The 21977-nt window shown below is 49.3% G+C and overlaps 10 protein-coding genes across 10 annotated transcripts; 5 read left to right on the top strand and 5 right to left on the bottom strand.

The window, feature by feature from the left end:
• Positions 1–702: 702 nt before the first annotated feature.
• On the top strand, positions 703–1532 carry BO79DRAFT_254519 (GNAT family N-acetyltransferase; the record flags this gene model as incomplete). The annotated part of the gene is made up of 2 exons (XM_025686074.1): positions 703–1132; positions 1195–1532. 2 exons carry the CDS (start codon positions 703–705, stop codon positions 1530–1532), a joined length of 768 nt encoding a protein of 255 aa, XP_025539959.1.
• Positions 1533–2810: 1278 nt separating this feature from the next.
• On the bottom strand, positions 2811–3572 carry BO79DRAFT_208856 (uncharacterized protein). Its single transcript, XM_025682474.1, has one exon. It carries the CDS (start codon positions 3409–3411, stop codon positions 3013–3015), a length of 399 nt encoding a protein of 132 aa, XP_025539958.1. The 5' UTR covers positions 3412–3572; the 3' UTR covers positions 2811–3012.
• Positions 3573–4651: 1079 nt separating this feature from the next.
• BO79DRAFT_217215 (uncharacterized protein) lies at positions 4652–5182 on the top strand (the record flags this gene model as incomplete). The annotated part of the gene is made up of 1 exon (XM_025683353.1): positions 4652–5182. One exon carries the CDS (start codon positions 4652–4654, stop codon positions 5180–5182), a length of 531 nt encoding a protein of 176 aa, XP_025539957.1.
• A 1435-nt stretch (positions 5183–6617) lies between these two features.
• BO79DRAFT_194018 (MFS general substrate transporter) lies at positions 6618–8198 on the top strand (the record flags this gene model as incomplete). The annotated part of the gene is made up of 3 exons (XM_025681017.1): positions 6618–6736; positions 6805–7335; positions 7403–8198. The coding sequence occupies 3 exons, from the start codon at positions 6618–6620 to the stop codon at positions 8196–8198; spliced, it is 1446 nt and encodes a 481-aa protein (XP_025539956.1).
• A 210-nt stretch (positions 8199–8408) lies between these two features.
• BO79DRAFT_264407 (dimethylaniline monooxygenase) lies at positions 8409–9824 on the bottom strand (the record flags this gene model as incomplete). Its single annotated transcript, XM_025686784.1, has 1 exon — positions 8409–9824. One exon carries the CDS (start codon positions 9822–9824, stop codon positions 8409–8411), a length of 1416 nt encoding a protein of 471 aa, XP_025539955.1.
• Positions 9825–10629: 805 nt separating this feature from the next.
• On the top strand, positions 10630–11878 carry BO79DRAFT_254514 (NAD(P)-dependent alcohol dehydrogenase; the record flags this gene model as incomplete). Its single annotated transcript, XM_025686073.1, has 2 exons — positions 10630–10846; positions 10920–11878. 2 exons carry the CDS (start codon positions 10630–10632, stop codon positions 11876–11878), a joined length of 1176 nt encoding a protein of 391 aa, XP_025539954.1.
• A 1184-nt stretch (positions 11879–13062) lies between these two features.
• On the top strand, positions 13063–13949 carry BO79DRAFT_217211 (uncharacterized protein; the record flags this gene model as incomplete). Its single annotated transcript, XM_025683352.1, has 4 exons — positions 13063–13204; positions 13268–13358; positions 13432–13712; positions 13789–13949. The coding sequence occupies 4 exons, from the start codon at positions 13063–13065 to the stop codon at positions 13947–13949; spliced, it is 675 nt and encodes a 224-aa protein (XP_025539953.1).
• A 378-nt stretch (positions 13950–14327) lies between these two features.
• Positions 14328–15819, bottom strand: BO79DRAFT_237373 (MFS general substrate transporter; the record flags this gene model as incomplete). Its single annotated transcript, XM_025684688.1, has 3 exons — positions 14328–14514; positions 14581–15328; positions 15387–15819. The coding sequence occupies 3 exons, from the start codon at positions 15817–15819 to the stop codon at positions 14328–14330; spliced, it is 1368 nt and encodes a 455-aa protein (XP_025539952.1).
• A 589-nt stretch (positions 15820–16408) lies between these two features.
• Positions 16409–19041, bottom strand: BO79DRAFT_264399 (uncharacterized protein; the record flags this gene model as incomplete). The annotated part of the gene is made up of 3 exons (XM_025686783.1): positions 18845–19041; positions 18769–18778; positions 16409–18689 (listed from the first exon to the last, which is right to left on the bottom strand). Exons 1-3 carry the CDS (start codon positions 18981–18983, stop codon positions 16409–16411), a joined length of 2430 nt encoding a protein of 809 aa, XP_025539951.1. The 5' UTR covers positions 18984–19041.
• A 1290-nt stretch (positions 19042–20331) lies between these two features.
• BO79DRAFT_208855 (glycosyltransferase family 32 protein) lies at positions 20332–21772 on the bottom strand. The gene has a single exon (XM_025682473.1). The coding sequence runs from the start codon at positions 21706–21708 to the stop codon at positions 20587–20589; it is 1122 nt and encodes a 373-aa protein (XP_025539950.1). The 5' UTR covers positions 21709–21772; the 3' UTR covers positions 20332–20586.
• Between the last annotated feature and the right edge of the window lie 205 nt (positions 21773–21977).

Here is a 21977-nt window from a genome sequence, read left to right as displayed (position 1 = left end):
TAAGACGATCGGCGGTGGGTTGGAGGGGGGAGAACAATCAAAGCTATAGCCGCATTTCCCTTAACAGAATCTTGCGCGACACAGATATATGTTTGTCTACACTACGGAGTACACGCCCCACATATGTGATTCATGACACATGCAGCTCGTTTTCAGTGTGATGAATACTGCCCTATCAGGTTCCGATATGTGAACGATACTAAGGCACTAGTACTTGTTGCGCGGGAGCGGGAAAGCGGCAATCTGCGGTTGTTGTCGATCAATTCCGTGGCTGGGTAATGCAGCCGGGCCTTGTTTGACCCCTGTTCCTTGACTGCGCAAGCGAAGTGCTACATGCCTATCATGCATCAGTAGTTCCCGACAAACTCGGATGAAGTCCGTGATGTCTAACTCCGTATTGACCTACTCAGCCTTGCAAAGTCCAGAGGCACAGACCGCGAGCAGGAATAAAGTGCAGATCCCGAATAACTTGCTTTTCAAGTGAACAGAGCCTTGCCTAATTGATGACATAACTATATAATGTATTTGACAAAATGACTGTAAAGCCCTCGGATTGTAACACATATGCTTTAGTATGAAGTCTTGAAGGTGATCCGATTTGCTATTGAAGATATTGGTGGCGTGTTCTAGAGCCGTGCTTGGTGTCCGTTCGTAATTGGTGCCTCGACAGTGTCTCACCGTGTCCCCCTCCAATCCACATCCATGGGGGCTTCCAACCTTGTCGTTTCGCGCGTCTCTCTTACATCTGAAGGGGAATGGGATGAGCTCATTGCTGGCTACTGGGCTTCCTGGCTGGACCCGTTCCAGGCTACAGGAGAGCTCACTTTCGCTCATTTAGGCACAGGAAGTCCGGCGGAACAGAAAGCATTTTCGAAGGTCAAAAATGATCTATTGAACCAAGCACGATCAGATCCAGATAACACAGTATGGCTCAAATGTGTTGATGTCCAACTTAAGCGTATTATTGGCGGTGGGATGTACAAGATCTATCGGTCCAATCCCTATAGAGCAGGCGCACCCACACCCGTCGCTGACTGGTTCCCCGATGGGAGCGAGAAACGGGCTCTCGCAGAGGCGATGTACAGGCAGCTATGGGCGTGGAGAGCCAAATTGATGACGGAAAAACATTTCTGTAAGTGCTTTGGCAACACGAATGTTAATAAATCAGTGCCACTCCCTAACATCGAGTCACAGGTGGCTGCGCACTTTGGACCCTGCCAGAATATCGCTATCAAGGGGCTGCAGGCCTTATACTCGAACGATTTGTGCGGCATGCGGACGAGTTCCAAATGGAAGCATACTTGGAGGGGTCCGAGATGGCTGTCCGACTCTATGAGCACTACGGATTCACCGTTGTCTCTGAGGCAAAACTATATTTCGAACCCCCAGATGGGACAGCAGGCAGTGCGGATTGGTGGCGGCTTGTTCATGACCTACAGTCTCATCCCGTCAGTATTATGTGGAGACCGGTAGGTGAGCAGCAGGGAGTGAAGTATCCATGGGAAAAGGATGGTCCGCAGTCAAAATTGTAGCTTTCAGCCTCTCTGGTGTTCATTTTCTTGATCTCGTTTTGCATTCAGATGTCTGCTGTTATAATATTTTGTCTGGCAAAGGTAGTATGGGATGGTTATCACGCATATAGTTCCCCTACGAATCAGCAATTATCAATACACATCTAGGCATATCCTTCTGATGACATTGCTCGCGGGTTTTACTTACAGGAATGTCATGGTTTCGATCGTTCCATTATTGCGAGGATCCTGAAAGTCTCATATCCATCTTAGCTTACCATACAAGCGCGATTTGAATTGCTGAGCTCAGAATTCTGGTCTTTTACCGGATGATTTAGCAACTCTACATATGAAGAATTCACGTTTTAAGTGCACCAGGAGCGGGTTTTAATCATTACGCTGGTTCTAAACTACGGTCTGCTCTAACACCATCCATTTACTAAGGAGCATGTCAGACGGCATGATTCATAGCATTGTGGCAGTTGTAATTATTTCAGTTCATATCACACATTCTTTATTAAACAACGGTTAAGAAATCATTGCCCATCCAGCTTTGTTATTTCTGTCGGGACTGAAACTATTCATATGTGTATATATATCTCAGCAGTCTTCCACTTGGACTATAGTATTCGCATGATTCGCTTTTAGTATTATATGACAAAATCATCGAAACTCTACGATGATCGAACACACACCCGAACAATGATGGCGACTTCAGAGTAAGCACTTCAACACATGATCTTCCTCATGGACTCCAAGATGGGGACAAAGATAATGGCCATCGTAAAACAAAAAATAAAAACATACAACAGAAGGGATTCGCTGGTGGTCACCCACCCAACTACTAACCTCCCGGCGTGTGGCTTAAGTACGGCTGAGCGGACGGGAAGCCCTGTTTTCCACACCCTGTGGTCGTATGTGACAGATTACTCATCTTAGGAATTCTTATCGTGTTTTGCTGTCCGATCTACTATCAAACCCATACAACAGAGAGTAGCATCTGGATCCTCTACAGTATGCCCTGATAGGCCAGGGACTCGGTCCGTTCTATTATATTCATACAGAAATACAATGGTGCTATTTGCTTGAATACATATTTTCATCGAATTTTCCATTCATCTAATATCGAAGACCAGTTGCGTAAGAATATAATGGGTATGGGACGAGTCGGTATACATCTACATGCCGGCGAGCCACAAGGCACACCGCAACCTCGTACAACTCAATAATTCTACTTCAGAAAGGTTCTACAGCTTGTTGCAGTATTCCCTGGGATTGAAATAAGCTAAAACCTATTAAAGTCACTCTGGCAGCATAGTAAGCCATCATTTGATCCTCATCCTGGAACTCACCATGTTAGGATCCCATTCGGAAAACTTCTTTGTCTCGATCCTTCATTCGTCGACTTCCCCTTACGTCGTGGCAAATACAAAGCGTGTGATCAATGACACCAGTAACATAGAACACTGTCTGGTGAACATAAAACCTTGTCAATATCACCTCAAGGCTTTCCTGGCAAGCTACCCTCTTCCATGTCCTCATCCTTGTCTTCGTCCTTGTCCTCATCCTTGTCCTCATCCTTGTTGCCAGTGGCCACAAACCCACCACGCTTGAAATCCTTCTCCTCTCTCTCCAACTCCTCATATTCCTCCGGGGTAAACTCGTAGACTCTCAAGTGCTCTGGAATATCCTCGTATGTAATGTTTTCTGTGGCCCACAATTCCCATAGCTCTTCTCTGTGCTCCCGGGGCACCCCGTGCTTGATGTGGAAGGCATATCCACAAAAGACAATTTCGGTCACATTCTCTCCGGGCTCGTGTATTCCTATCTCTCCTTCTCCTAGCTCCACATGTTCTTCGTTACGTTCGCTTTCTGGGACTGTCTCAGGATGTTTCTCCATATTCAATAGAAAGACCTGTCACACGTTCAGTGGGATGCTGGTAACCGCGGTCCACAGCGGCTATTGTCAGACAGTAGGGATATCTGGGTAGGATTACGCGAAGGGGATAACGGTTTCGCAGATTGAGGTGTATGAGGGCGGTGATTTGGTGGAGGATTCGGTAGTGTTGTCTAGATGAACGGAGTGCAAAGTAAAGGGTCAGAATAGCCATTAAATAACCTTGAAATACTCTTTAGGCAGCAGAGTTGCAGGGATTCGCCGAAAATTGATGTAACCTTTTCGGCAGTCTCCGCAGCGTGTACATTTTAGGTAACGGTATCTGCGACAAGGGTACCTCAGTACCCAGTGGCACAAAAAGAGTATTGGGAAGGACAAAAGGTCTCACTCGGTTTATCAACCGGCTAGTCAGCTTGCGGTCCACGGTGACCATGGGCGTTGTTCATTCACCTAAATGGGTAAGCCTAGTTCAGGTCGGTAGTCGATGCTGCTATCTTCCGGGATACATGTGGTGCAACGTTGATGACGGAAGGGGTTACAGGCCTATCATAACAATATTGGGGCACATAGCACGACAGAGGCATATACGGCTTAGTATGAGGCAGTCCCCTAATAATACATGCGACCTACCTATTAGCGCTGTGTTGCATACGAGGCTTTATTTTGTTCTACCAGATCCATTGAGACTATTCAGATTGGTGTCTGATCTGAGTACACTGCACTTTGCCGATAGGGTACGGGTCTAGGCTTTTGCGTGACGGTGCGAGTGGTGCAATGGAGAATGATAAGACAACCAAAAAAATGAAAAGGAGGATTGCCGATGCAGTACCTGGTAGCAATATGTGGGTCTTCCATTGTTCTTTGTGACCACTACATCCGTATTCACTGGCACTTTTGGGTCTCAGTTGACCCCCGTTTCTCTCTTATGTTCTGTCTAACTCGCAATCAGAATCTCCAAGATCAGAAAGACTTACACTATCAATGTAGTGCTTCGTGGAACATTATTCAACGAGGTTGTGATATGTGATTCTCTCTGTGCTCAATATTGTACTACTGAGAGTAGTGCCTGCACAGTGTTTGGTCTATATCAGGCGCGAGTTTCCCGCGTCAGTTTCTGGAGAAAGGCGACCTGAATCCACATCAACAATCTCAATATCCTATCTCAGAATTTTTGTTTCCTTCCTCCATTATCAGACTTTCTAGTATGCTCACCCTTTCTTCTTCGGTGGTTATTCTAACCATTATGTGTTCCTTGGCGCCTGCTGTTACTATCCGCAACTACGAAGAACGCAATTGCCGAAATATCAGGGGTAGATTTGCGGCATGTCGGAATGCAGCTGAACGTGCGTGCTGCGACAACAGACCAGCGCCCACCTTCTCATCAAGCAAATTCACCGGTCTGCCACCAACCGCCATAGGGTCTATATGCACTCACCTTCGGGGACAGAATTGTGGCCTCGTCAGGGACAGCGGTCATGGACTAAGCCTGTGTCTCAACTACCCTAAATCCCGTGGGGCATGGTGGTTCGATTGCCGTAACTGCCGAAGGCCGGATCAGCAGATATCCGACTTGGAGCTGGCCATGGCACACAAAGCGAACACCTCAGTCGAACCGGACATGATCGGCTTTGATGGACACGAGTTTATCATCAACGAGTCTACACCGAAGGGTATACGGGATACGCTTCTTGCTTACTTTGACTCCGACACAACCTATGCCGATATTCCCGAGGAATATCGAATCTACGAAGTGTTCGAGGATGCGGAGGGTTAACAGTTTTCTCACAGAACTTTTGGTTGGGCTTTTTCTGGTTTGGTGGATATTGGTCCAATTTCAATTCAACACCACTCATATCCTTATACCTGATTGACCCCGCTGTGGAAGATGCTAGCTATGCAGGTGCTTTACCGTTTGAAGCAGATAATATGGCCCGAAACGCCTCAAATCTCTCAAATCCCGTAGTATACAGATGTATCCTATGGAAAAGGCGCCACAGCGACGTAGGAAGATAGTCGCTGTCGCTATAAGCACAACTAAACGGAAAAGGTGTAGTCATACAAGATTCAGAAATGTAAAACAAGCGTCGCAGTTGACCAGCCGACCACGTGGTTTTGCCTCAGGTCGGGGCTAACTAGTTCCGGAACAGGATCGAGTTCAAGCGTGTCTCCAGCATGATTCGGCTGCTGGATGCGTATGTGTGGATGTCATCTGTAATTATTATAAAAGTAAAAGAGGTCCAGTGTAGTCAACATCGTGGACCTCGTTTTTCCAAACATCGCATCAGCTTTCATGGGGGGAGGAGCTACCGCGACATCGGCCAGGGTTTTTCCATACCACATTATGCTAATGCCACTCCCTGCTGCCGAGTTTAGAGGGCGATGCTTCTAACTCAATTTGATAGAGCGTGCTTTTAGTGCGGGCAGAAACCTTCCAGTCTACATCAAAAAGACAATTAATTACCTGCCTGAGGTATATTTACTGCCTACAGCTACAACGAATCATAAAGTTGGGCAGTATATTATTACCCGTGCTAGGAGCAGACTTTGTCTAATAAGGTCTAAGCCTTACTCTCTGCAGGTAAGCAGAAAGTAGGCAGGGGTGTGGCATGAACGAATTTTTGTATGGAAGAAACCTGGTAGGTGTGGCGGTAACGCCCCCTTTCATTGGATGCATGGTAGAAGATATCTACTCTGTAGCAGAGCCACTGCGAGTTACTACTCGCATAAGTATCTACTCACAACGGAGTAGATAGTAGGTATCACTAGTCGAGATAAGGACATGCAAGTCCCGAAAACGCGCAAGCAGCTGCAGGCCGCTCGGACTTCCTTTCCCTGTTCTACTTAGTTCTAGAGCGGCAAGAGTCAATCGCGCATGAGTTGGTCAGGGTCTTGCTCGGCCCTACGGACTAGTGGGGTAGCCATTTGATTAATGACTGCCGCTTCTTCCGAGTTTATTTCTTTCGTCCACGTTTTCCTCTCTGCCTGGCGTATAAATAATCTCTCTTCTCTCCTCCCTTGATGATAGACTTGATTGATTCATACATACATGATTCATACATACCATGTCGCAAGCGCCGACTTTCAACAAACCTTCCACTCCATCTAATCAGGGGAGTATCCAAGAGGAACAGTCGATCTCGCAGCAAAAAAATTCTGAGCATGAGGCTCTCCTGCCCGATAGAGGGCCACGGGGGCCTCCAAACGCTCCTATGGTCATATTTTGTATCTCCTGTATCACTTTTATTGGTTCTTATCTAGGTGGTCTTGTCACCGTGTCTGTTCCACAAATCTCCTCGGATCTACACCTAAGTCCTGGAGTGGAGTTATGGTGTGTTACAAATCTTTGCGTTGTGGTCGCGTCAAACAGAAGACAGAACTGACAAAGAGATGAAATAGGCCAGTATCAATGTTCGCCCTGGGAACAGGTTGCACACTCCTCATTTCGGGTGCCATCTCCGATGCGGTAGGCAGTAAAGCAACTCTGCTCGCGGGATGCTTTCTACAGAGTGTTTCCTCGATGGCCTGTGGCCTCGCTCAAAGCGGAACCCAACTTATCATCTTCAGAATCATTTCTGGTGTCGCGGCCTCACTCTGTATGCCGTCTGCCATGAGCATCATTGCTGAGCACTTCCTATCCGGAAAGCTCAGGAATCTTGCCTTTGCTCTGATGGGATCGGGTCAACCCATCGGATTCGGCGTCGGACTTCTTCTGGGTGGTGTTTTTGCAGACACTGTGAGCTGGCGCTGGGGCTTTCACAGCGCAGCGATTGCCAATACCTCGGTCTTGCTCCTATCGGTACGGCAATTGCCCGCCAGCAGGACCTCTGAGCAACAGGGTGTTTCATGGCGTAATTTCTTCTTTGGGATTGACTGGATCGGAGCTCTTACTGCAAGTGCTGCGCTGGCTCTACTCTCATATGCTTTAGCGTTCGTATAACCCAAGGTCGAGTTGACATGAAAAAACATCACTAACTTGGATTACTCACTATATTAGGGTCATTACAGATAATGTATCAAAGATTCATGAATCAAGCACCATTATATTTTTCTGCCTGTCTATCATTCTTATGTCCTTCTTCGCTTTCTGGCAAGGTCAACAAGAGCATCGATCTCGGCCCACCTTAATCAAAAATTCGTTGTGGAAGAACTCAGCCTTCACCTGCATCTGCGCCAGCGTATTCCTCATCTGGGGTGCTTTCAATGCTTTTGAGCAAATAGCCAACTTCTTCTTCCAAGACGTTCAGCAACTCTCCGTATTCAGTACTTCAGTACGCTTCATCCCAGTGACTGTCATGGGCGTACTCACAAGCCTGGTCACTGGCATGATTTTGCATCGAGTGCGCGCAGACTCCCTGATCAACTGGGCCACTATTCTCTCATCCCTCTCACCGCTGCTCATAGCACTTATCAATCCCGCGTGGACATATTGGCGGAGTGCATTCTTTGCCATGTGCCTCAACCCCATCGCGGCTGATGTTCTATTTACGGTTTCGACCATTCTTATTACTGGGATGTTTCCTGTGGAGACACAGGGGCTGGCTGCGGGCGTGTTCAATACAGTGTCACAGTTTGGTCGAAGCATTGGATTGGCATTGGTGGCGTTGATCGCAAATAGCGTCACTGATAAGTACGCTCAATCGGAGAACAAGGAGAGTCCGGGGGCACTGATGGTGGGCTATCGGGCGGCTTTTTGGTTCCTTTTTGTGATGAATATCGTCAGTTTGGTGGTGAGTTCGATCGGGTTGCGGAAGATCGGGAATGTGGGACAGAAAAGGTCTTTGGGGGTCTAAGTCTTCGCGGGCATTACTGTCTGTGAGATTCATAGAAATCAATCAGTAGATAGAACATAAACAGATGATAGAGAACCAAAAGCAGTATTTATAGTCACGATGCTCTGGAATAAATATTATGACGGATATCCTGCCACTCGCAAGCTGTTGACAACAAACATGATTCTATTTAGCCAATCGCCAATAGGAGTTTCCCAGAGCAATAGCTCCCTACAACTTCGCCCTATTCTGACCCCTCTTCAATCTCAACCAATACTCATCCTTGGCCTTCAAAATCTCAAATGCCTCATCGGCCCACCTATCCTCGAAGGGGGCCAATCCAGCACCCTCACCCGCAATCTCCAACAACGCCTCAAAATACTCCCTAAAATCCGGCTTGATTTCATGGAACGCAACCCCATTCCCTTTAATTTTCAGTCTCTCGAATTCCCACCGATCCTGCTCCGCCTGACTCGGCAGCTCCTTTGCCTGGCCAGAGAAATACCTCGCCACCGCAACAGCCTGGTACTCGTAGACGCGGAAGCTGAGAGCAGCACGCACCTGGCCCACCAGAGCCAGTGAGGGGTCCGAGATGCGGAAAACATGCTGGTAAAAGCCCGCGACGCGGTTATTAGCCGTGACGGGGTCCGGGACAAGGAAGGGGTAGGACGCGGTGTAGCCTGTGGCGAAGATGACTCGGTCGAGTGATTCAAGTTTAGTGCCGTCGGTGAAGTGGGCTGTTACGGTATTGTTTGTGCTTCCTGATGCCGTGGTAGGTTCGAGGCGAGATAGAGTGGGCTTGCGCTCGACGTTGGGCAGGGTCCAGGCATTCTCGAGGGCGGGGTTGATTCCGCGTTGGCTGATGTAGAGAGGTCCGGAGACGATCTCATGGAGCTCGGTGACAAGGTCAGCGGCAGAGACGTTGCCGCCAATGATGAGGACTCGCTTGTTTACGTAGTTGTCGGCGTGGCGAAAGGCTTTGGCGTGTTCGAAGGCGTGGGGGTGTGTTAAGGCTGTAGTGGATAGGCCTGGGATGGATGGGATGGAAGGCACGTTGTAGTGACCTGAAGCGATAATTACGGCGTCGAAAGTCTCGGTCCACCAGTAGTCTTGGGGTAGGCCGCGGTAGAGCTGGCCCGTTTTACGGAGGGTCAGGGTCCATTCGTGGCCGGTTCTCTCGACCCGTTCGACTGTCGTGCTTAGCGAGACTAGGTGCAGGTAGGGAATGAAGAGGTCCTCCAGGTAGTTGGCCACGGTACGGAACGGGCGGGAGGCATTAGATGGGCCGAAGGTTTTGATTGAGGTTGATGAGTTGATTTCGGGAAATGGTGTGTGGGTGAAAGCCATTGTTTTGGCACCGACATTGCTGTCGAGGTGGGAGTAAATCCCTGTTCTGGCACTGGTGTCTTCCGGGCGTGGAGAGGTGAACTGGGGAAGACTGGTGGGAATGTTGGGAGTCTGTGATGGGCTACCGGGGGCATGAAACGGGTCTGGGGCTGGGTCATAGTGCCAGATGCCTCCTACACGGTCGCGCCTCTCGAAGACCCGAATTTTGTCAAAGGTATTCTCGTCATGGAGAGCCTTGACGGCGGAGAGGCCTGAAGGGCCTGTGCCAATGACAGCAATTCGACGATATCTAGGTGTCATGTTTGCATTTGCAGATTGATGTGACGCGGTATACAGATACATCCTACAGCCCTCACATCGGTATATATACTGGTAGTTGTGCGGGGAAATCATTCCTTGGAGACATCATGTTGCGTGCTATTGCCGTTGCGTGATCGACGCTAGAATGAGCCATGCAGTTGGTTTGCCGGCCGTAGGCAGATTCGGGGACGATAAGTGGTCAATGGCATACCAAATCTTTCGGCAGATGGTGTCATCGGGATTGCTATCTCTACTTTTACGCAATACCTCGACTGTGACTGATAGTCTAGAAGTGATTACTCTATACATTTTCTCCATGAGGGTTATAGTGACCCCGTGATATCCTTCTCTGAATCCGCTGTCTAAAAAGACATGTGATGCCTTAGGCAGAAATCACTCTTGCTTCCCCGATATCATTGGTTTTTATTCTTGTCTGTTACTTCCGTGCGGCGTGAGTAGTCGGCTGTTGCAAAAAATAAGTGAATGTCCGGGATCTGCTCCTGGCCACTTCTCTAGCAGAGCACCGCGATCTCTAAACCTTGAAACATCCGCAAGCATAGCTTAAAAATAAGTTTATATCCGTACCAGTCTTATCTCGCAAATGGATCCACTCGGGGGTTCGAAGACGGAAATCCGGATCAATCGAAAGACATCTGACCCCATTTCGGCATGCCGACCGGAATTTGCACAGCATGCACTCGTTTCGGGCCTCGAAATCGGCAAGCAACCATTCTAGAAGCTCATGTGTACATAAGCCCACGGCTACCGAACATGTAGACTATCACAAAAGATTGTTCGCAACACCATGGCAGACACACAGCAAATCACCGGACGCGCCCTGGTCTCTCACGGCCCCTACCAGGCCGGCGGTTGGAAGCTCCAGAACGTCTCCCTGCGACCCCTGCGAAAGAACGAACTGCTTGTTGAAGTTGTTGCCTCAGGTGTCTGCCAGACTGATCTGCATTTTGCTGGTTTGGACAGTGGTCATGGCGTACATTATCCGCGGGTGATGGGTCACGAAGGTATTTACTCCCTTCCTTTCTGCTAATACGTTTGTAAGAGAAGCTGATGATCTGACGAATGATTCCTCGATAGGTGCCGGATATGTTCGGCAGGTCGGGCCCAACGTTACCGTAGCCCGAGTCGGCGACCCAGTGCTCTTATCATTCTCCGCATGCCAGACCTGCCAATGCTGTCGTCGAGATCATCCTGCGCACTGTCACAGTTTTGATCCTATTAATTTCGAGTCCACTCCAGCAAACCGCGTCTTCTGGGGTGCAGATGCGGGATTATCAACACAATCTACGGAGCCGGACATCTTCGGACAGTTCTTCGGCCAATCGAGCTTTGCTAGCTGTACACTAGTGCAGGAGGAATCGGTGGTGAATGTCTCCGGGCTGGTGGAGGGAAGGGAGGACCTTCAGCTGCTGGCACCATTGGGATGTGGCGTCCAGACAGGTGCGGGTGCGGTCATCAAGGCAGCAAACGCACAGCCCGGGGACACTGTAGCTGTTCTCGGGTTGGGAGGTGTTGGGTTGAGTGCGGTGATGGGAGCGCGTATCGCTGGTTGCAGGACAATCATCGGTGTGGCGCGAAATCAGGCCCGTCTTGAGTTGGCGCTGGCGCTTGGGGCAACGCATGTTGTTCGAATCGATCCGAATGCTGATGAACATCATGTAACACAGGCGGTTCGTGTCCTTACTGATGGTCTGGGCTCAGACGTGACGTTGGAAACTACAGGGGTGCCGAAGTTGATCGCCGAGGGCATTCGCATGACAGCTAACAAGGGGAGGATTGTTCAGCTTGGAACAGCACCAGAAAACGCAGTGCTTAGTCTTCCGGTTCATGAGTTCATGGTCGCTGGAAAGCAATATATTGGGGTCGTGGAGGGAGACGTTGTTCCTCGAGAATTTGTGCCTAAGATGATTGAGTGGGTCAAGACGGGACTACTACCATTGCATGAGATGGTGGGCTTTTATCAAGCAGAGGACTACGGGACAGCGATAAGCGACATGAAGAGTGGGAAGACCATCAAACCGGTTCTTTTATGGTAAATATACTGTTTGGCCTTTCTGTCCACTTTGTGCTTCCTACTATCTTCCTTAATCCCTATCTATCTCATAGCAGACGAAATATATACATTATACTCCATACGTTTCCCAGTATCGGCAGCCACCAAATATTGATCTGCTATATACTTTACTATTGCAGCACTGAATCTCGCATCTTCGTTAAATATGAAACATATAGCGGTGAACTCCAAAAGGTCCTCTTACTCACTCTGATACAGAAGATGGAGATTCAAACGCCTCCTGATGATTCAGTTCAGTTGTTTTTAGAGTCTGCCCGCTTTAATGATTAGTCTGGTTGGAATATGTTAAATAAGAGACCAAAAAACTGTTGTTCCCTGCCAATTGAAGCAGGGGTGACGTGAAAGCGAGATAGAAGTGAGCCAGATGTGAATAGCCATACAGTGGTACGGTCTTTTCTTATATGTTTCAATAACGAGATTTAACCGATTGCATGATCAAGTAGCAACTTAGCCTAGCTTTAACTACCAAAGCTTCCCCCCCCCCCCTATTTTTTTTCTCCACAGAAAGCTATGCCGAGCGTGTACACGGTGTTGGTATCTCAGCTTGGTCTAGCCGACAGACATGGCCCACCGACCGCGGAGACGAAGCCGCGAGTTTAACATCGATCTAAGCATAAAGACTACTGTCAATTCAGGATCCCTCCTTATATAGTCAACAGATACAAGAACCTGGTCCAGATAACTGATGTAACTGGAGCTAATTCAGGGCTAAGGGGCCGATGATCAAGGGTCTCCTATGACCCTTCCGTGTCCTATCAATCAGTTCACATCCGGTCGTTGACTCCCTTAGACCCTTGAAACACTCCGTCTGTTCGACCCACTCCTAGGAGATGCGAAGACGGCTGCACAGCCAGTGTAAGGGCCCATAACGTGCGGGAAGTGTGCTTAGATACGTAATCGGGCCGCCGATCTTTCCCCGTACTCCTCGGTCTATCTGCGTGACAGATTCTCCTTCGCGAGCCGAATCTGAAGCTTAACGGCGAGTGGACCTGAACCAGGAGTGACTACTAGCATTCCGATATAATATAACTGGAAGCTCAGTCCCCAACAGAAGAGGTTGAACCAAATACTTTGCCTGTTTCCGACTTGGTTACCAAGTACACTCACGTGCCCCAGGAACACCTTTCTGATTTCCCATTTAGCATCATGAAATGGGCTACTATACTCTCCATTGCAGCTACAACGTTCGCATGTGGTAGCACGGCCTTTACACCCATCACCAATCGTACCAACACCGGGGTGGAATATGTGTCTGGCAACTATGTCCCCTTTCAACCCGGCTTCCTAGGTACTCCTTCTGGACCCCTTCGTGAAGCAAATCAGTGGGCTAACGAAGATTTACTTCTTGTAGGTGGACAATGGGAGCTTTTCTACAGCTCGAACAATGTGACTCTTCGCGGTACCGGCTACTTGCGCCTTCGGTGGGAGATTGAGTACTGGAAGTAAGTTCAAAAAACGGCAACACCATGATAACTGTCGATTACACTGTACTGAATTTGGGGCCTCTCTTCATAGACACTCCGGTTCAGCAGCCGACATCATCATGAAACCCAACGGTACCTGGCTCCCTGTTGCTGGCGGTGGCGGATACCGGATGGGCGATAGTTCTCCTGCCCCTTACTGCAACGACCCCAGTGGTAACTGCTTCAATGGCACGGGTGGCGATATCGATGGATATGTGTGGTTCACGAATGGCCACAACCCCTGGCATAATGAGTACTATTGGCTGGATGGTGAAGTGTATCTTCAGACGCAGGAGGGTCCTGGTGATTATAATATTGGTGTTAGTCCTATCAGTAAGTCAATCAGTTCATTCCATAGTATATTTAGAGGGAGGCTAGACGAGATTCTGATCACTCATCAATATCACAGCGATCGACGATATCTTGAGCGACATCAACACCAATATCAGCGCTGCTTACCACTATGGTGTCTCCTTTGATCCCAAGGAGGGGGCGTGCCCGTGCTCGATCAGCCCCGTCTCATCAACAGCAGTTGTTGCATCTACCTCTGCGATTCCATATGTCGCTTAGTTCCATTGACACCTGCGTCTGCAGTCCGTCCTTACACCACCGGATGGGCTAGTCCCTTCGCATCGGCAAATGATACAATATCTTTCCCTCTTCTTTCTACGCCTTCATTACTATTAGAGCTTCAACCATGCGTGGACAAAACCACTCGTAGCATTGACACCTCTAGTCAATATTATAGTATATTAAATTATTCTTCACCCCTCTCCCCCTTCAAATCTAAACCCCTCTACCACTATACCCACCACCAATATTTCATAAGAAATCCGACATGCTGTTGAATCAAGTCCAGTCCTGCTCGACTAAAACCCCCAAACGCCTCGCTGAAAGGCAGCACAAGTTGTTGAAAACGCTAAAATGATATTATACAAGTTAGTAAAATTAAGCCGTCTGCGGCTCGGCCTCGCCATCATCGACAGTCTTGGCGGTATCCTCCGCGCGAACCTCCACTTCATGGGTGTGCTCGAGCTCGGAGATGATGATCCAGGTGGGGATCACGCAGAGCAAGGTGATGCCGAAATTGAGACCGATGCTGACGAAGTGGTTGGCGTTGCCTTCGGATTGCATACTAGATGGGGGTTCGTTAGTTAGTTGGTTATGATTCTCGTAGATACGGGAAAGGTATGGGACTCACGCCCAGGCAACAGTCTGTCCCAGAGCCTCGAACCCACGGAGGATACCGCAGTGGTGAGACAGGGACGAAAGGTCGGTGGTGTACTGCCCGACAAGCCAATAGAGGAACTGTTGGAAAGCCTGTCCACCGAAGGACCAGAAGAAAACAAGAGCGTATGTCTTGCCGAACCCGCCCTTGAACCAGTCAAAGACTGGGTCAGTGTATTCGTAGTAGAACTGGTACTGCAGGATGGTGGCCCAGATCCAGGTGCCTACGAGCACGAAAATGAGTGAGGCGAACGCTATGCGGGCCCGCGTCTTGATGTGGATAGACTGCTTGTCCAGCAAGGTGGCAATCAGGAAGGAAGACGTGATGCCGGCGAAGTTGGTGAAGAATGAGGAGAAAGCCCGGGAGCGAACAGTAAAGTAGTCGGTCAGCCAGGTGCTCTGGAAGCCGTTATAGAAGTAGCTGATGAAGAAGGCCGGCATCAGCATGGCAATACGGCGGGTGAAGAGCAGTGAAATGACGGCTTTGAATTCGGCCATCCACGTGGCTTGCGTGTGAACGACAACCAGAGTCCGGTCTTTACGTTGCACTTTCTCTGCTGGGCTTAGACATAAACCGATCGGAAGTCCGAGGCACATGAGCACGATGAAGACGATGTACGTGCTTGCACTGACGGTTCCCTTGCCAGAGTTTTGAGCATTAAGGCCCAGTTCGATTGCACCACCGACGATAGGGCCTGCAGCTTTGGCGGTTTGCCAAATCGCTAGAAAAGCTGTCAGATGCGCATGACCGGGACCAAATTCAGAAATTCAGTTACTCACCTAGGTAAAATGCTCTGTCCTTGGGACTAGGGTACCCGATAATGATGGCCGCTTCGGCAGCCCAGAAGAAACCAGCTGAGATACCACATAAAGCACTTCCAAATAGCAGAAACCAAGTCGTCGGCGAATAGTTGTTCGTATACAGACCGGCACCGTAGATAGGGTAACCAATGGCGCCCAGCGCCAGGCCATAGCGAAGCCCGATACGGTTATTGATGGCGCCGGCAGCGATACAAACCACGGCGAACAGTCCATACAGCAGGGCATTCGCAGCTGAGACAGCGTACGGCTCTGCGGCACCTCCAGCTCCCAGGTTGTTCAAGGCATCCCACATGCCCGGAGCAGTGAAGGAAACACCACTGGCGATGGCGATCTGGAAGGGGATCGACCGGACCACCGACAGGAAGCGGTTAGTCGGCTGGGGTGAGGCCATGGTGATGGAACCTTTAGAAGGGCACTCGCCACGTGGTTGATCTGATCTGATAACTGAGAAGAAGGAAGTCTCGATATTTGGGCAAAATTTGGGGTTGGGGATGAACGAGGAGAATTCGTATTGTGGGTGGGGCTGTGGATATTGCGTGATTGGAGTCAATGCCAAGTCATGACAAATGGAAATGGGAATATGGCGACATCGTGTCGGTATTGTCAACCTGTTGACTCGAAAGTCAAAGTTATGCTTGTCTACGTTGTACGTTGTAGTTGTTCACCATGATATCACACGGCGTGGGATCAGTCGCCGCATCGGTTGCCTTTGGGGGGCGATGTGCAGGATCTAACTAAGGATTTCTAGCTTTGGGGGCTCCACAATGGCCTGTCACCCACTCTTCACCACCTAAAAAATAGGCGTACGCCAAAGGATTTAAGACATTATTATCGTTGGAGCCCATTGTCATATACTTGCTCAGCCTGGGCATGAAAAGTTTTGAGTCATAAATATTGACGGTAACAAATGAGGCAGAGATTTCAAGGGGGACGGGCGGAAGTTCTTGGCAAGTAGTCGGCATTTGGAACGGTTCCTGAGACTAGGCCATCGGGATCCCGGTCATAAGCGAGGCCACGCCCTTCGGACCCAGAACATCCTCAAGATGCAGCCAAGACGTCACCAGCCCGTCCGATTCGCCCGCATCATCAGCAACCTCATCTTGAATGGGCTTTTTGTTCTTGCAAAACACCCTCAACTCTTTGCATGCCACGTCACCATTTTTCTTCAGGTATTCACGCATGACGTCGCCAGAGCTCATAACAATACGACTTACTAACTCCACGTCCCCTGATCCGAGTCCCATTGAACGTGCGTTTTGCGCCGAGCCTCGCGCGACATGGTGGATGAGAAGGACAATGTTGGAGATGAAGGACTCATCAGGCATGTACCCTGCTGTAAAATATTGAACAAATTTGTGATGCTCTTTCTCTCGGATCAATCGCAGTAGCTCGATGGAACGTTTGTGCATGCCGAAGTAGTTGTACAAGATGACAGGCTCCTCTTCGTAAAGCTTGGTCTTCAGGAAGGCCAAAAGGTGGAGTGTGTCAATGCTGCGGGTATTCGACCACTTTTGGGTAATCGAGAGCTCCGCATTAGCTCTGTTGAGCTCCTTGCAGGACGAGGATTCAAGCTTGGATTTTTGTGAGAGCTCGTCCAGGATCCGGTCAATGTTGACGATCCCGGCATCTTCCGCGAGACCCTCGACATACTTTGGGGAGAACAAATTCGCAACTGCAGTGGTAGGCTTGAGCAAGCGTGGATTCTTGCCATCCGGTTTATGAAAGGGTTTACTCCGGGAATCGCGCGCAAAATTGGCAGCAGATGAGATGCCTGTGGCCAGTTCAAGCCTGTTTAGCGATTCACCGGCGTTCTGGGGCCGCGAACCAATGAAGATATGAGACTCGCCATGGATCTTGATGAAAGCATCCATATCGGGCCATCTCACGTCCTTGTGCGTAGCATAATTGATAACGAGATTGTGCAAGAAAGCCAGCTGTTGGACGTCATACCATTGGGTGACAAGCTGCTGGCCTACACGCTGCATTCTAATATTGAGGTGGAATAATATCAGTCCGCAGAGGATGGAGTGCTGAGATAAAAGTGCATGCTTCTCAGGCGGTGATCCGGTTTTATCGAGTCCAGACAGGACCCGAAGATTGAGGAACGCGTCTTGTATGATCCAGGAGTCCACGGTAGAACTAATACCTTGAATCTCCTCGTCGCCCTCCTTTGGCCAAAATTTGGGCTGGGGGTGTGTTTTAGACAGCTTCAGGTAGTCATCAATGACCTTCTGGATGCGTAGTCCCGACATCCGAAGGTCTCCAAAGGCACCGAGCGTACTGTATCGCATGATATGATGGATGTCGAGGAAGATCTGGGAGACAAAGCATAGCCATAGAGTAACCTTTTTGTTCTTGGAAAACTCAACAAGACCTTGCGTGATAGCGTCTGAAGTAGGCGTCTTGACCTTGAATGTGTCAAACATGCAGAACTCGGGCAAGATCGAAAGGAGGATGATCTTGTCTTCGTTAAACTTTTGGCCCACAGACATCCGCTCCCTGTCCGCCTTTGGGTTATAGGTACCGAAATAGCCCTTTTTGAAGACTGGCTGGTGGTTGTCGTGGAGGACATTGGCAAACGCGTCAAGCAGAACCTTGGTAGGCACATAGCACCAATCGGCTACATCAGCCATATGCTTGTTGTATGGCAGGCCAACCTCCGTTGATGGAGCTGCGGAGATGCCCCGGCTCATGACGGCAAGATTGTAAACAAGTGTCTGAACATCATTTCTTGCCGGCGTCCGAGTAGAGAGCCAGTCAGCCTCTACCTCCTTCACCATATCTCGGGCAAGTTGCAAGGCACTGTCCGTCACGAGAGCGGCGTTCATAAGGTCTATTTTCTTATCCCGGTACTCTGACCAGGTAATGGAGATAAATTTCCGCATGTTGTCCAAGTCTTGCAGTAGACACAAGGTCTTGAAGAACAAGTGACCAAGATAGGAGTCGGCCGCCTCGTTTTCGTCCTCCACAACCGTAACCTTGACAACCTTTTTTGATGCTGCGGGTGCCGATTGAGTCTCTGGGATATCCTCCGGTTCCTCTACCGTGAGAACAGCAAACTTGTTTAGGAGTTTTTCAGCATCGGCGTCGTCTTCTTGGACCTCGGGCATTGATTGTGACTGTTTAGCGTCTGTCCGAGATGGCTGGGCGGTCTTCCATTCCAGGGTGTCGCAAATTTGCTCCAGCGCAGTGATAAAATGAGCATGGCGCTTATTGTTGGCGATGTCGCCACGACCCAAGAACCAAGAAGTGACCGTTTTTCTCAATTTGATGGCGCGTTTGGCGATGGTGATGACTGATTTCGGCACGGTCAGAGGAACCGGCAACCACCTCGGCGAACTTTTGTAGGTCTTTGGTAGTAGCAGTGTATTGAATTGGATGTTCGTTTGAGCCATCCGTTTTACCTTTACGCTTACTCTTGTTCGTCGTAGGAATGGTAGCAGAAAGGGTAGGCTGATAGCCACATTTGTTGGCAGTCTCTAGTAGCCATGTTGCGAAGGTATTGGTATCTGCTTTGTAGCGAGCGTAGCTACTCTGCAGGAATCCAGGTAGCATACTGGCGATTGTTGATGGGCCGAGACTAGAATAGTAGTGGCTATTTGATCGAGGGGACTAGCTCTAGGCCCAATGACAAGAAAGGAATGGAGACGAAGAATGCTTCAGAACCCTGGATTTGGAAGCTTGTGTGGATCTTTGTTTGCTTATGTCATTGCTGCAGCCCACCCAAAGGTCACATGATTGGAGCTCCCCTCCGGACTAACCGGAAATGGCAAGGCATCCCTTACGCTTGAATCAATCTTTCGCAAGCTTGACTTCTCCAGGGATTTTTTCAATGTCGATATGGACGGTGACTAACGATTGAGCAGCAGTTTGGCTCAATCTTTTGCCAGGATTCACAGTTAAGTGGTCCAGGCGCCGCCCGGTTTGAGTTGGATCGCGCTAACGCGAGAGCACTAACCTTAGCCTCTAGTCTACTCCGTGCTAGTGATTGGACTGGGATGCACGTACATTGGGCTCTTCGAAACCATGGGTAAATGACTAGGGATGACCCTGGAAACGATTCTACCAGTTGGCATGCACTTCAGGGTCACGTACTCACATGAAAACACTGTGAGACCAAAATGCATAAACTCTCTAAAATGGACGTATGCATAGAAAGCCGACGATCAACCAAACACAACATTTCGTAGAATTTTAATGCCGATGACAAGTAGATGGACTACTGAGTCAAACTTGGTGCCAGGATGGTAGCCGCTCCCTTCATTGACATGACTTAAGACGGATTGTTGGGGCAGCTATGCGCGTAGTGAAGTCCAACTCTTTGAGTGGTGTCCTGGATGTTACACCGTGACGTCCTCCCACATGTAGATGTTGTTTCGTATGCTTTCTCGGTGACTTTATTTGTTGGATTTCACCTAACAAAGGAGGTGAAACCCCCAAAAAAATACATAGAGGCAGAAAAACATACAACAGAAGGGATTCGCTGGTGGTCACCCACCCAACTACTAACCTCCCGGCGTGTGGCTTAAGTACGGCTGAGCGGACGGGAAGCCCTGTTTTCCACACCCTGTGGTCGTATGTACTGATTTTTAGTCGGGCTTGAATCATATAGTATACTGGGGAGTTTACTGCTTGGATGCGTTGCTAATGATCGCAAAGCTAGTCAAGTGGGTACGGGAAGCCGAAAATAAGTCACTATCATCAACCTTAAAGATCAATGTTTCTGACCAGCTTCTACCAACATTCCCCAATGAACGAACGAATGCCAGAAGCACTGTACTACTAGACACAGGTGACACGAAAATGTAAATCTTGCATTACCATGAGTACTAGTACTAGTGTTGGTTGGCAAAGCAGAACCACTGGTGATGGCGGTTATATATAGTGTCATCCGGGGCTAAGGCTAGAAATGAGAATTGTAAACTACTAGGTATCTCGAGGCCACTATACCAACGCGAGATTGGCATCACAAATCCAAAATCAATGAACAGGCAGTTTGTTCTCATTGCAGAGCCAAATTAGGAACACACAAACAGAGCAGAATGTGTCGCCAAGAGATGAAAGTGAATTAGAAGTATGCAACTTTACAGAATGCTGAACCACGATGCCAACGCCAATCCTAGAAAATAGCTCCTAATAATCCCATGCTTATGATATCCTATACGTCTTCGTCCCGCCCGTTCTGTTTTTGCTTTTTCTTCTCCTTAGCCTCCGCATCGGCCTGTTTCCACGAACCCGCGTAGTGATGCGTAACCAGCGCATCTCCTTGATCCTGGGGGTATCCATTCTGGGACGCCGCAAAGGACACACCAGGCATGATAAGGACATCTCCAATGAGCTTAGGTTTCTTGATCCCATGGAAGTCGCGATCATCAACCGTCCGACCCAGCAGCTGCTTCAGGCTGTCAAGGATTGCTATTGTCATGATCTTGGGCCCCGTCACATTAACAACATCGATGGGCAGCATATCTAATGTCAGGTCTTTCACCTGCACCTTATTCATTAGAGCGATCTCCTTGATCTGGGCTATGACAGAGTCCACCACCACCTGCAGGACACGTGATGAGCGAGGTGCCGCGAAGACCCAGTTGCAGAACTGCGATGCGACTTCCGTTCCTTCTCCGCGCCAGTCAAAATCGAACTCCAAGCCCACGATCATCTCGATCTTTGCATTCTTATACTCAGTTGGAACCCAATCAGCCACGGGCTTATCGCAGGTAACGTCCAGATCACTCCAGACACCCCCCTCCGCGAGCACGAGCAGGTATCGCAGGAGATCCGCCCGCAGGATCGGGATCGGGAGAGTCTCGAAGACCTCGATAATATCTGGTCGCGAGGCATAATGAGTACGAACGAAGGTTGCAGCAGAGGCATCAGTCAAGAGCTCATATCGGAAGGATGGGTTCTTTTCGAGCCAGCTGCTGATCCATTCGTCTTGGTCGTCGCTCAGGTGGGGATCCTTGGCGGATTGCCAAAGCTTGTCGGTAATACCGAAGATAGCATCACCGCCAGCGATGTCAGCAATCGGTTTCGAGGTGGATGGATTGCTAGTAGATACTGGTGGTTTAGGGTGCGATGCCTCTTCTCTTGATGGCTCGACTGGTTGTGGTACCTGAGATATCGGATCGGACTGTGACGTTGTCGGGGCTTGGGATTGCTGACGGAGTCGGCCCGGCAGTGGGTCCCACGTCAAGAAGAGCAGGCAGCTGAATACGAGCAGCGGGATCGTCAAGATAACAAAGCGCCCATAGCGCGAAGATTTTAGGGTGGAAGGGAGCATCGATGCTGGGCGAGATGAGGAGCTTTCATGGGGATGAGTGTTTAGGTGAGAAGAGATGAGAAATAATGTCGGCGCTCCAGGCCCCAGCGGAGAGCGTCCACCTGTTTAAAAACAAGGTGGGATTACTATCATTGCCACGGTTCGAGGATCGCTCCATGATGGCTTAGCGCGGGCGCTAACAGTCAGGGAAATTGAGTTTGTGCTCCCACCAGGGTCATCAACGGTTTGTCTTGATTGGAGGGCAAAAAGATCCTTAGTCTTGCTAGTGC

The sequence above is a fragment of the Aspergillus costaricaensis genome (genome assembly GCF_003184835.1).
Source record: "Aspergillus costaricaensis CBS 115574 unplaced genomic scaffold BO79scaffold_14, whole genome shotgun sequence".
Lineage (NCBI taxonomy): Eukaryota > Fungi > Ascomycota > Eurotiomycetes > Eurotiales > Aspergillaceae > Aspergillus > Aspergillus costaricensis.
This window is presented reverse-complemented; position numbering and strand designations above follow the sequence as displayed.